At 37.7% G+C, this 15,103-nt stretch overlaps 1 protein-coding gene across 1 annotated transcript in view; it reads right to left on the reverse strand.

Moving 5' to 3' along the window:
• Positions 1-10,328, reverse strand: part of LOC121656109 (contactin-associated protein-like 4) — a 68,844-nt gene extending 58,516 nt beyond the window's left edge. Inside the window, exon 1 of the mRNA XM_042011155.1 lies at positions 10,124-10,328. Within this exon, the coding sequence (XP_041867089.1) occupies positions 10,124-10,208 (85 nt within the window). The 5' untranslated portion in view covers positions 10,209-10,328. The remainder of the gene's footprint in view (positions 1-10,123) is intronic.
• Between the last annotated feature and the right edge of the window lie 4,775 nt (positions 10,329-15,103).

Raw genomic sequence — 15,103 nt, forward strand, 5'->3', positions numbered from 1 at the left:
CTGATTTATCTTTCATCCCACCTACGTAGACAGAAAACTGAAACTCCCACTGCTGCGCTGCTGGAAAGGGTACAGAATTTGGCTCATGAGGAGAAAGTAAAAAACTGTAATTGCTGAGCCAGTGGGAATAATCCTGCTGTCATTGTGCCCTTGAGCAAAGTATCTTAACCGCTCCAGTGAAGTGAAGAGGGAAAAGAGGAATAATAATAATTTAAAAAAAGTAAAATTCATTAGTGTGTTGATGGAAGATCTCACTGATGCTCCTATTTAGCATGTTTTAAAATGCTAAATATTAAACCCATCGAAACATTAAGCCAAGTTTTTTCTGACAGATTGTCACCAAAATAGCTTGTAGCTACGAGTTAATGATGCTTGAACTTTACCTCTTCTTTTTTTCCCCCTTTTTTTAATCACAACAGGACACAATAGTATTTTTCATCATTTGGGCATTCTCATTTCACATCTGAGAAAATAACCTCAAGGTACTGAGACAAAAAAAATAAATAAATAAATCCACAAACAATGCATTTCCCAAGCAGGAGAAGCCACAGCGGCTCAAACTAAAGTGAAAGTATACGACAACTTCTTTACTCATTGCTATCATTTATGCTGGGTTGTCTGTGTTGTTTTATTGTGTGTGACAAAGGATTTATCATGGTGTCATGTTACAAAGTCAGTCCTAAAGAGGGATTTATGCAATGACATATTAGGGGGTGACTGCCTCTGTTTATGGTAAAGAAAAACTGGCTTGGAAAGGTTTCCGCACATATTTAGTCATAGTGATAATATATATATATATATATATTATCACTATGACTAAATCATAATTTATACAGGAGAAATATGAGCATGGTTTTACAAACCTGGCAAAAATAATGTTTTTGTGAGTACAAACAGTTTAAGCCATTAAACTACTTACAGGTATGCATCTGGCCCCTGGAGGTGTCAGAGGATCCATATAATGTGTCAGTACTGACACATTTGAAGCAGTATGGTCTGCACAAAGTTTCATTAACTTTGTTGTACTGTTTATGCTTTATACAATATGTTTGTATACAAACACATTCTATAAACATATGTTTTTTTTTCCTGAAATGCCCACAACTGAACAACGAGGAATTAACCAAATGTATTTATCCTGGTGCTGACAGCTAGCACCTGATCTCTCAGCCTACACTGACATTACTAATTCTTCTTATCCTCTATGGTAAACCAAAAGCCTTTACATTCACAGTTAATTTAGGCCCTGATATGTCTTAAAAAAAAAGCTAAATTGACAAATATGTTAAAAAGTTAATACCTTGATTTTTTTTATTTGTTTGGGTTTTTTATTAGTTTTTTTAAGTCTAAAATTTGAATGAACTGATCCAGTAATATCCAGTCTTTTCTTAACATTTGTATATTTGGTACAAGAACATTATTTTTGATAATTACTTGAAATCATAGAAATGTATATATATATAAACATAATACAACTTGAAGAAATTCTGTTATATTTACACCACATTGAACTTGAACTAAAAATTACTCCAGTGTTGGAGAAAGTTGTAGTGATGCTCTGGTGCTTTTACTTTTTACTTCAGACTCAGCGTGAGAGTCATTAAGTTGCCTGTCAGATTCTATATCTCTAAGTTTTGTTTCTTTTTTTTGCTGACCCTGTAGTACTTTGTCTGCCACATCCTTGAAGAATTACGACATGAGAACTACTTTCACATTGACCAAGATGCTGCAGCTGATCTAATTATCCTCGTGGCAGACTGAAGAATAAAAAGGGAACAGATGGTGATTTACTGTATCATAGCATGCGGAGATGACAATGCGTCCACATTTTGAAGCTAAACTGCATCCAGAACTCTGAGTGCACCATATGGGCCTTGTTCTTTTAAAATATGTATGTTATGGACAGCTTTCAGCTGTCAGCAGCCTTAAAACCTGTAATATGAGGTTAATACATTATACTCAAAGAAGTGAGCAGATAGGTCAGCGCAATATACAACATCCATCCATCCATCCATCTATCCATCCATTTTTCCATTTACTCTATTCACCTATTCCATTGTTGTGATCTAAATATATTATCACACAGTAAAAGTAATAAATATTTTAAAAAAGGAAAAAGAAATTAACACAAAATGAAGAGATTTAAGAATCAAACCTAAAACTTCATCATTTCTTAATTTTGCTAATTGCTTTTTTTCCTTGTCTTTATTTGTATTATTATATTATAAATCCACAGAAGCTATGAGTTGCAGTACTTGTTTGTACCCGTGTTAGTCCTGTGGTCCACCAGCAACCTCAACCTAGGGGGCACGCGCCATTTTGGTGTTGTTTTGCAGTTTCTCCTCCTAATCTGAAGGTGGTAACAGGGATGGTATTGGTTGGTAAACTCACCAGGTCGGAGTTCTTTTGATGGTTTCAATTCCAGTACGTATTTTCTGTTTTAACACAACAATGGCCAGTATGTTTCAGTGTCTTTATTAGTTTGTGGAAGAAAACAAATAATCCGATCAGCCTCTTATCAACTTGATCCAATCTGTGTTTGTTACTCAAGGACTCCAGGGAGACAAGGGAACGTTACCGACACTTTATTACTGAACAGAACTCAAAACAAGAATTATACTGAGACCGATCAGAGAAGAGGTAACGGGGTTGAAGAGGCCAGGAATGGCAAGGGCGTGAGTCCAATAGGAGTGTGGTTTAAGGTCCGACCAGGAGTCACTGAGATGGTGGAGTATATAAGGGCTGGAGAGTCAATGGGGAACAGGTGTGGCAGGTTGACTTGATTATGATGAGCGGATCAGGAACAGGTGTGGAGGATCAGGGAAGTGAGGCGTGAATGGAGGAGCGGCAGGACAGACTGTAACAGTATTCTTTTTACCACACAAATTCAGTGAGAAGTTCCAGAAATCTGGAAACTCATAATCCCAAAATGACCAATGATAAAGGCGGATTTATACTCACGTGTCTTATGTATCGGTGTCACTGCCGTAGCCTCTGCTCAGCCCGCAGTCCCGACGTGCACCTCTTCCAGACCTGACGTGCACCCCTGCTAAGCAGAAGGTTACAACGATGTACTCCCTTATGATTGGTCAATTTGGGATTACGAGTTTCCAGATTTCTTACTGAATTTGTGTAGTAATGCCATTTTTAAAAACAGCACCCAATGATCAAGTTGCTGAGAGGCTGATCAAATTATGTTACATTGACCTCTGTCGAGCTATGCAGCACCTGCATAGTGATGTAGATGCTGCGAGAGTATAAATCCACCTTAATTTGTACTCCGCCTCTCATTGTATGAAAGTAGTAGATGATTGGATCTTTAATGTCTTTGCAATTTCATGTTGAGAAACATTTTACTGAAATTGTTACACAATTTTTTGATGCAGTTTGTCACAGATTGGTGAACCTCTACCCATCTTTACATCTGAATTTCACTGTGCGTGGATGATGAGGACCCAAAAAAAAGGGTGAGAAGAAAAAAGGCAGGAACTAAGGTTTAATGACAACTTCAGGTAACAGAGCTGGGAAACTAAAACAAAGACACAGACTACTAGTACAAGGGAAAACAATGACGATCTGGCAGTGAATAAAAGAAACCAAAGGATAAATATACACTGAGAAGAACTGAATGATGAGCAGGTGAGGCAAATTAGCAAACCAGGTAAAACAACAAGGAACCAGAATCCAGGAGCAGGAAGTAATTGAACAGAAAACAAGGGAATAAACCCAAGAAATACAACAGAAAACTCAAAATGCAATGATTAGAAACCAAGACTGCAATAGAACAAAACCCACAGACCATGACACTGAGAGGCTTTCTCTCTGAAATGCTTCTTTTATATCCAGTCAAGTTACCGAACTGTTGCCGGTTAATCTCCAGTTGTTTCGGATTTGTGCTAATTACTTTTCCAGCCTTTTGTTGCCCCTTTTCTAACTTTTTGGAGATCTGTTGCTGCCATTAAATGTTGAATTAATTATTATTTTCCATGAAATGGTAAAACATATATGTTTTTGTGTTAAGGAGATTTGCACTTCATTGCTTTCTGTTTTTATCTACCTTTAACACAACTGTTTGGAATTGGGGTTGAATTACTTGTCATTGCAATTTTTTTTTAATTTTGCTTGTCGTCATAATTTCTTTTATATTATTTTCTTCATTTTCTCTGTCAACATATATATTTTCCCTTCTAAAAATGAGATATTGATTTTTTTCCCCACTCACACACAGCTTTATCAGCAGGACGTTCTCCCCCATGATATTTGATTATTCACAAATTGACTTAAATATCACCACATTTTCAACCAGGAGATGAATACGTGATGAATGAGTATGTGTTTCAGCTGATAGATTCAGGGACATTGGCCTAGAGAAACTTAAATCTGCCACAAACATAAAAAAATAGATAACATGCGGCTGTCATTTTTAGAATAGAATAGAATGCCTTTATTGTCATTATACACAATGAGATTAAGCCATCACCAATGTCAGTTAGCATTTAACTATTCTTTTCTTGGGGTTTGACTTCATGAAGTCACCCTTATTATTCTCATCTTTTGAACACATTTTCATGAAGAGGAAAATATGAAGTGAGGGTGGAGGGCAGTGACTACTTCTCTTTTCTTGTGCCATTTTTAAAACATCAAGGATGTTGTAACCTGTTTGACTACCTGCTGTATTAGAAAGAGACGGTCCCCATGATTTCTAGAAAAGTTAATTCTATCAACTTTCCAAATAAAAGAACACCATCTGTAATGATTCGCAGTGAGCTTCTTTTTTACTTTTTTTGTTTATTTATTTAAGGTGACAAAGCACAGTAAATGGCATCAGTGTTGTTTGTAACATTTAAAGCTTAATGTTTTACAATGTTACGTGATTCATATTTTCTCTATTTGTCCATTTAAGACAGTGATGGCATAGTCTAGTTGCCAGGGGCCTAACCTTACAGCTTTTAGATGTTTCCCTGCTCAAAGAAACATCTAAAGCAAGATTTGTTCTTTGCAGTTTTGTGTAAATCTAGTTGGTTTTTTGGCATTTTTATTTAAAACCAAAATCGAATTCTATCAGCCGCAATGACTGTTGGTCAAAAAAGTAAATTTATGGCCATGCATGCAATATGTAGCTGTGATTAGCATTAGCATTTCAGGCTATATACTTTGAAGCAAAGGCACCCAGTTATTTAAATTTGATTAAATGAGACACCAAAAGCAAAGCATGAGATGAAATAACATGCAAAAAGTGCCTCAGAGTGGCATGTCATTTTACTTTGCCATGAGGTCATGCTTGCCTTTTGACTTCCATCTGCACAGCTGCACCAAACACATACTAACATTTAAAAGATCAGCATCCTTACTTAACCAACACATCTTATCTCCAAAGAAACTTCAGAAAAATGGACCATAGAACTGAAGGAACAAAGCACTTCCTCTGCCTGTACTTTGCTCTTCAGATGCAGCACCATCTGACACACTTTTTCCTCTCTTGTTGAAGATTAGCGTCTATGAGTGGTGAGTCAGTTGTTATCTGAACACACACCATGTGCCATGTGCACAACCGTTCCACTACTTAGCATTCCTTTGCTCTCTTGTCATCATGCTCACACAAAGCCATTTGCTTCTTATCTCAAAATTCAAGAGCTCTACTCATAAGCTGACTGATACATTTGCTTATGTGCACACTCAGGCACGTATGCACACACACAAGTTAGGAGAGCTGTGATATTATCTGTCATTAGGCTGTGATTAGAACACACACTTCACTGACTCCACATCAGCTGAGATAGGAGATAACGATCCCATGGAGGACTGGAGAGACAAAGAGAGAAACATTGCCTGCACCACTTTTATATGTCTGGAGTCTTGTGTGGGGAAACAGCAGCATGAAAGCGCACTATGCTTCATCATCAGGTAGTTCTTTATGTTATCTCCATGTTTAGTTGCTTTAGTTGGGCTGAACCGAGACTAGTTGCTTGTTCAAAAGAAAAACACTCCATAATAATGATATAGTTTTCTCCACGTTTTCCAGTGAATCAAAGACTGCTTTTCTGTCAAAGAACCTGGTGTCTGTCAGATAAACACAAGGTGTGTTTAAACTTTAGAGCACAGATGCTTTCATGATAAATTCTGCAAATGTCTTCATGAAGTGTTTGCTTATAAAGACCTTGTAAGGTAGGTGAAGAAGATGCAGAGCATAATAACAGTACTTAAGGTATGAAGACAAAGAAGTCAAAAATGAAAAGAATAACTGTTGCAAATCAGTAATCAATGTGAATTTACTGCTTTTTATTTCAAGTTTGGTTGTTGTTTAATTCAATCTTGTTTAGACAAGGTGGCTTTCTGATTAGGTTTAGGCACTAAAACTACAGGTAACACTTCATATTAAAGTAATTCTTAGTTAATGCATGATGCAATGATTTAATGCACAAACTCACACAGGTAAGTCATAGATTCCCGTGTACCTTCCCAAATTAATATGGATTTATGTGATTATTTCACCATGAACAGATTATCGCTGACTTATTATTAATTTCCTGTTACTTCATACATTAATACGTCACCAAAAAAGCTGGTTTCCACAAAAAAGTATTATCAGAAATGAGGGAAATAAGTCTTTCTAAATAAGCGAATAAAATATTTAATGATTCAAAAAGAATGAATCTTGTAAAATGCCGTGTCAGGGCTACTTTTTTCAGTCTGCTGTGGTGCTTATATGATAACTGGCTCATAAGAAAATAAAGATTTTCTTTATTAAAGAAGGACTAATGAACTTTGGTACCCCTAAATCAGCATCCATCTTGCTTTTTGGATCTGTATACATAAATATCTGTGCAGACAGAATGAGTTAAACAGGCAAATTAAATACAGAACATGCGCATAAATCATAAAAAATCCATCCTGTGTGCATTCAAAAATGTTTTTATGTGTACATTGTAGGGGAATCTTTCCTCCTTTATCATCTAAGGTCACTCTGGGGAAAAGGAAATGCATTTCAGATAAAGTTCTCTGTGGAGATTGGAAGCTTGTTGTCATTGTGGTTAAATTATTAAATGCATGGCTAATGTTGTGGAACATACATTGACACTGATTTAAAAGGGAATTAAACAGCACTCATTCCACTCCACTATGTTTCAGCTTAAAATGCTGTCAAGGCATTGTAACTTCTTTTCTTAAGGCATTAACTCCATTTTCTGCTTCCATCTTCTCCAACTGAAGCTTCTGCTGGGTGTCCTGCTTAGTTCTGCACTCTCTTCTTTGCTGTTCCACAACCTTAATTTCTTTTTTGACCTTAGTGGTCCCACTTTCAAACTACAACTGTGCTCCAGCACTTCACAGATTACACACTCAAGCAATGGCAAGAACTGACTTAGTGCCCGCTTTCGTGGAACAGCATTCAATTCATTCTGTTTGTGCATGACCAAGACTTACTGAGTCAGTGTCAGCTTGTTAAAAAAACATAAAGGTGTAATCTGACTCCTTTAAGCATTTATTGCACACTTTTTGGAATATCATGATGTTTTTAGTTCTCAGACCCCTTTTACAGTTAAAGTATTAATATTTATATTTTGACCTTCATTTTGTTTTGTTTGTTTTCATACTGACCAGACTACCCAGACAATGCCACACAGGAAAAACAACTGTTGGTTTGGGGGCAGAAAGAAGATGAAAACCCAGCTCATCACTTGGCCAGAATTGAAAATTCAACTTCCTCTTTAGCCAGTTCACTTCACCACAAGTAAACAATGGAGCCACAGCAAATTTTTCAGTCCTGGGGTTTTGTTTGTACTTGGGTTTTCAAACTTAATACAGTTTTCACAAGAAATTGTCCAGTATAAGAAGGTGAGACATTGAGCTATCCAACATGTTGCACAACAACATGAGCTATATCGCTTCCTCTCTTTGGTTCACTGATTGGTCAGAAAACTGTACAAGAGTTCACTTGCAAGTTAACCGAGGCGAGTTTTTTAAGCGGACCAGAGTTTCAATCTTTAGCCCACACGGGCATGAACGGTTTTTGCTATGGGCAAGGTGGACGACCGCCCAGGGAGCAATCTATTTGGGGGAGCACGAGCGCCCTCAACAAAAAAGAGTCACCAGTTTTCTAGACTAATAACCCTCATTTCCACGTCAAGTTAATGGGTGCTGGGGCATCCCTACTATCGTGTCAACTTGCTGCTGAGAGTCATGTATACAGGTTGTGTGTGTGTTAGAAGAAAAGCCAGGGGGGAGACGGGCGGGGGATCAACTCGCAGCTGCAGAGGTTGTGAGCAGGTTGAGTCTCACTCTCAGAGAAAAGAAAGGAGGAGCCTGATTCTCTGGGTGTATGATGGACGGAAAATGTGATGATGTGACGTCGAGTCAAGGGTGTATCACAGACAAAAGACCAAAGAAACCATCAGGTGCCCAGAAAGAGAAGGAAAAGAAGAAGAGGAGAAACGCTCAAACGATAAAGGTATACAGGTCTCTATGAGTGACGTTAATTGTGCATGTAATGAAACAGCAGCCTATACACTATTTGTCCTCTTGCTAATATGTTGCTACTTAGATACAGAAGACGACTGTATTTGGTTTTTAGCTTTACTTAAGCAACTATTAAAATTTGAGGCATGAAGTCATGCAGTTAATTTCACCAATAGGCTAGTTTGTGTTTGCAACACAAGTTAATAGGTGGTTCTCCCAGGGCACAAAACTAGCCAGGACCGCCTCTGCACACCGGAGTGTGAATGAGTGTTCACACTGCTCCAAACAAACCAGCTATTAGTGGAATTAGACCAAACAGTGCCAGTGTGAATGCACTCTTAGTCAACAAAGTTGTCAGCACCAGTTTTGTAAAGATATTTGTTTCTTTTTCTGTGCTTTTATTTAGCCAGATAATTTAAAAAACAAACAAAAAAAAGAACATAAAATGTTATGATTTCATGAGTAAATGAGACTAATCCGACATGACTGCTTAAAAATGAATAAATAAATGTAATGACCAAAATTTAAGAATAAACAACATAAAAAATTGCCTTGCTGCTAAGCACACATTGAAATAACAGAAACATTTGCATTTTTACTGAAATTTTGCCTCCTTTGTTCCTTCCAGTAGCTTGAGTCAGACCTTGCCTATGGCGCTGCTCAGCGTTAACACAAAGTCAAATAAAACGGGGACAGAGGTCTGGACACTGGAGTTATTAATTGAAATATGTACTGTATTTTTCCTCTCTTAAGGGAGAAAAACTAGCTTGCAAGCGAAGCTTATTGATTTCACTGGGCTGCATTTCTTTTTTGTATGATTGTCATTCTGTTGAGCCTAAACAATTTCCTCTAGGACAAATAAATATCTTTATTTGCTTTATTTTACTCTCTCAAAGCCCTTATTGTGAAAGTGCCTATCAGTTTGTAAAAAGTAATATAAACCTGTCTTAGTATTATCTGCCCTTTGTCTGTCTGTCCTATTCTGCCCTCAGTTAATTGGTTTCCTAAAAAATCTTATTTGCTCAGGCTTCTTGACTCAAAAGATGGTTTAGTCAACCATTATGCAGGGACACTCACTTCATGCAAACAAATTCTGCTGACACTTCCATTAAAACAGTGTTTGATCTAGATAACAGTTAATTCATGTAATGATATGGCTCCAGCTTTTGGGGAACTCATTTTACAAAGCTGTAACACTGTTTTACATTTAAAAGTGAAAACAAATCAACCAGTCAAATATTTTATGCTTCTTACTCTCTGAAAGCATTTTGTAACTTACATTAGTACTAAAACTTCAAAAGCTAGCAAATAATGTGCTTATTTCATAAGCTTTATACAGCTATATTTCAACAGTATGTTAATTCAGCTGAGCAGCAGAAATTTTCTTTCTACTAATGTTTTTTCACTCACTTTCTCCACACCTTCTCTGATTTAGGAATTATACATGATACAAAATCAATGCAAACACTTTGCCATGCATGTTCACAAAATCTTTTTTTTTTTCAGAAAAATCCATCAGTTAGTTTACAACATGCACAACACAGAAGTTTTTGTAAATAACACACACACACCCAAATTACCTGTACAAGCTCACTGAAAAATCATTCTATGACGTGTGAAATAAGTGAAAACTTCAGAGTAGCTTCATGTCCAGTATGTTATTTCTCACCTTCTTTTGTGTCCCCACACAAGTTGAAAAGCATCAGAGAAACCTGTGCAATAACTCTCCATACGTTTTTATGCTTGAGATCCATGAAGAAGTGGATTGATGCTTCAGATGAAGGGGAGTGATGGTCTGCTACTCCTCTCTTCTTCGCTCCACTCTGCCACACTCTCACACTGACCAGAGATCTGATGAGTTGTGCTCTTTGGCGTCCCCGGCACTCGCCGACATCCGCTTGGCTCCACAGAGATGAAGCCAGAAAGCTGCTCACCGTACAGCTGCACTCTGCAGAGTGAGGGGAAACGAGAGGGTGAGAGACAGAGGGAGGGAGAGATTGGAGAGAGAGAGAGCACAAGGGAAAAGCTTTCAGTACCGTCACAGCACCAGAGTGCAGTGCTCCAGTCAATAAACAACTTTAAACGAAGAAGGAAAAATAATCCAATGCACGCTACACCTTTGTGTTCTAATGTTTGTGAAAGAGTCATCTCATGCCCGTTAGGCTGCTGCCCACAGCCTGCCATCATGTAATACAGCCAATGGGTCCAGTAAGTACACGGGGTCCCCTCTATAGAGACTATAACTGTATATCTGACTATAAATCAACAACAGTAGTCCACTGAGAGCCCTTTTTTTCCACTAGAAAATGTGTAAGAGCCATCTGCCTATGTCTCCAAACTTTGTAGTGTCACAGCATGGTTAGAAATTGTGAGACGGTATTGTATCTCTAGCTTTTCATTTGACTTTAATGGAACTCTTGACCATTACAGTTGTTCTGGATTGATAAGACACTAAATTCCACTGATTGTCACTGCACACATTTCTTAAAAACAGCATTCTGCTGTCAAAACCTTAAACACAAGTCAGGATTTGCAAACAGTTCCCAAAAGTCTTGTACTCTACGCATTTATCACTCATAGCACATACTAATCAAAAAGTGAACACTAGTAGGCAGAATTCGGACACTGCTCCAACACAGCTGTCACCATAGAAAAGCTAAAAGCTTAAAACACTTTTTGCTAATGAACAGCACACTGTAAAAGCAGCTGGGAAACAGCATTAGTGGTACAACATGGATGTCAGAGGAGCAAGAGGTCATGTTTGAAGGAGAGGACGTGGATGACAAGGACCACAGTGAGAACAAGCCCTTGTCCCAGGTCCAGAACCAGATCCTGGACCAGCTCTTGGTCCAGAACCCACCCCGGCCAATGTATGTAGTCCAGGACTATAACCCAGACAATGACCAAGACCAAAATGGAGACAACAACCCAGTAAAGAAATACTGTAGAATTTCAGATGAAATTTGTGCCACTTTAATCCATAATGTCGTGGGACATGAAATGATAATGAAAGAAGTAGCACAAAGAGTAACACCCAACCTGAGCAGATACACCGTAGGGTTCTTTATTTGAAGATTTAAAGAGGACACCAGGTATATGCTATAACTCAAATATGCACCTATATTATAGAAGGTTTATATTTGTTGTTATTTTCTTTGTTTTACTGTAATGTTCTTTTGTTTTGTGGAGTTGTAAAATCGTGTGTTGTGGCAAGAAGACTGCCTTTATTTAACCAACAGCAAGAGGCTCTAATTGTCCAAATGGTGGAGCAAAACAATCCAATAAAACTTTCTGAAACGCAGCAACAGAAAATCCAAGATAACAACAATTTCAGAGGAATCAACAATGCAAGCCTCTCCACCACTGATCGTTTCACTTCTATCTCAGGATTGAACAATCTAGTAGTGTCATTTTTGTGTAAGATTATTTTTATTTTGTAATGTCCAGTTACGGACTGTCTACTTTGGTCAGTTCATAGGAAGTACTTCTGTTTAAGCTGTTGTTTTTTGAAGAACTGTGTATTTTTTTTTTTACTTTATGTGAAAACACAGTGAGAGAAAAGTGTTTTGTATTTTGCAGTGCAGTGTGCTAATTTTGCTTTGTGTGTGCTAATTTTAGAAACAAAGTTTGCACTTTGACAATAAAGTGCACTTTTGAATCAAGAGTGCAGCGCTTTGACAATTGTGTCATGTCCTGTAGCACCTATTCAATCTGGGCCTGAGTCAGGACGGAGTTCCAGTTCTCTGGAAACTGTCCTGCTTGGTTCCTGTCCCTAAAAAGTCGAGACCATCAACCTCAATGACTACTGTCCAGTGGCCCTCACATGATGTAAAGAAAGTGCTGGAAACCACAGGTGAAGGATCTGCTAGACTCTCTGCAATTTGCCTACCAGCCCCATCTGAGTGTTGATGATGCAGTCATCTACCTGCTGCAGAGACTCCATTTGCGTCTGGGTGGTGGTGGCAGCACTGTGGGAGTCACTTTCTTTGATTTCTCCAGTGCTTTTAACACCATTTAGCCACTGCTGCTGGGTGAGAAGCAGCGGGGGATGGATGTCGATGACTCCATGGTCTCCTGGATTACTTACTACCTGACAGGCAGGCCTTAGTTTGTTCGTCTGGGCAGTGTCCTGTCTGATGTGGTGGTCAGTGATTTTATACAGCCTGGATTACTGCACCTGTACTGTTGCAACAAAGCAATTTCCCCACTCAGGGACTAATAAAGGTTTTCTTATTCTTATTCTTATTCTTATCCTTTACTAGAATATTATAAAAATATTGAGAGAAAATTGAGACATCTGTGTACAAATGGCATGGTCAAAGATCAGTATAGATGCTCTTGATCTTCTGGACCTAAGAAAGCACCATGAATGCATAAAAAATGTATACAGCTTTAAGAGCAATATATGTCCCCATAAAGACATTACATACATACATATATATATATATATATATATATATATATATATATATATATATATAGTGAAATTACAGCTAGGGTTGCTTTATTTTGTCACTTTGCTTTGCAGCTGTATTTGAGCCCCACATCAGCCTCACACTAGGCCTTGCGCATAACTCATTTTTGTTTTGCATACCAAATGAAGCCGGCCACTGACTGATGCATTCCAATTCTACTTTAAATTCACATCACTAGCTAGAGCCCGTGTTGGGCTTATTCTCTTGGTCAACACAGAAAAGATGGAGATGGATGTTTTAAGGTCTAACGTGGAAAGATTTTGTTCTAATTAAAGTTCAAAGCAACTATTATAAAGACAACCTGAAAACTTGAAAAATTGTGATACATTATCATAAAAAAAATGATTATACAGTATGTTATACATCTCAGTCTAGACTACAGACACATTTTTTCTTTACACTGACTGATGTTTTGCTTTTAATATTAATTCTTTAACATTTCTGACAGATTGTGATTGAGCTAAAGTGCTAAAATGCACCTGGACTAAAATGACATCTTCCACTTAGAGTAAAGATGGGTTGGATAGAACAACGGGAATAACAATCATTGGTTTTTCTAATGGTTGTTGACATTTTTGAATATGTACCATGGTAATCCAAATACAGGGACAATGGGAGAGAGTGAGCACAGCGTACCAAAAACTGTACTGAAACTATAAAATATTTCTTTATGTCAAGCACTGCTTTCAAAAGTGTGTCAGGAATTTTCTCTGAGCAGTGGCAGCATACTCAGCAGTTTCATTCTGCAGGTTGAGTGTGTTCTTGCTTTTTAAAGATGCTTTTAGTTTGACAACAAGAAGGGATGTACTATTATTATAGTGACAAAGTAAATGGCTGGAGTTTTTTTTAATCATCATTATGTTCTGCTTTGTTTACACTATAACTTGGAATAATTGTGGCAAAGCTTTCTATGCACATGCATCTAATTGGTCTACAGTCCTTGTACTCTTTCGGTGAAGAGTAAGAGATGTGGATAGGAGGGGATTCCTCTTGAAAATCACTCTTTAAAAGTTTCCATGCTGCTCTTCTTCTTCTCATCTTAGATTTGAGCTGCAGGTAGTGGGTTCTAGAAAAAGTTGGAAGACTCTCATAAGGTGTGTTTCCATTACCCATAGAATTGCGCAAAAGCTAAATATCGCAATAAAAAAATAGTAATGGAAACACCTACATTTTGGAAAAACTCTTGAATATTGCTAAAAAAGTTTTTACACGCTCATGAGGTGGCTTTTCAGACGTGTCCATATAGAAGTATATCATAAAAGTATAATGGAAACGCTTTTCTCGCATTTAAACTTCACAGAAAAAAAATGGTCATGTTTTACTCTGACTTGTAGAAGGGCTCCTAAATGAAGCGTAATTGTCATGGTGTAGCTCATGCCTTTGTAATGACTATGCTGCACACAGTTTGCATGAACAGCTAAAGAATCTACATTTCTATATAAGTACAGACCATTTACCATTTATTTTATTTTTCCATCTGGCCGGCTTATGGAATTGTGTAACTTAGGTTGTGTTGTGTTTCTGGTACTGTACACCATTTCAGATGCTACTGTTAGCACAAGTGTGTCGTTAATATGTGAAACCAAAGTGAGCTACAGCTAAGTCATGTGGTACTACATCCAGTAACATGCAAAGCATTTACATTTACAGTTTAGTTTGTCTTCCTTTTTCTAAATGTTTTCCCACCAGGTATTTAAACCAGAATAGTGAGTGTCAGAATGCTTTTATAGAGCAGGTAGCATGGCATGTACCATGTGTAGATACTTTGAAGGGTGGTTCCTATAGATGTAACAGATTTTTTTAAGGATATATGAAGCCATTTTGAATAATCTTGAGAAACAATTATGCTCCCTTACATACGTAAATAGCGTTGTCCATTTTAAACGTTGTCATACATTGCTGTCTTTTGCATTGCCATGGTTGTTAAGTCAATTCCTCAGTCAATTTCAGTGCTAAGTTTAGAGTTCACTCCTGCGAGCCGACGTCAGTTTCAGACACCATTTGGCGGCGGTAATGCACCGGTATAAAGTTGTTTCCAACAGCCCAACATGCCCTAAACACTTGCATATCCTTTCTTCAAAAGCTTGTGCAATGTCTACAGTTGTTGTCATCTTCATTCTTCTTCTGCTTGTTTCTTCCCTTTCTGATCATCTTCTTCTTCTCTGGTTAGGTAC

This window comes from Melanotaenia boesemani, chromosome 16 (genome assembly GCF_017639745.1).
Source record: "Melanotaenia boesemani isolate fMelBoe1 chromosome 16, fMelBoe1.pri, whole genome shotgun sequence".
NCBI lineage: Eukaryota > Metazoa > Chordata > Actinopteri > Atheriniformes > Melanotaeniidae > Melanotaenia > Melanotaenia boesemani.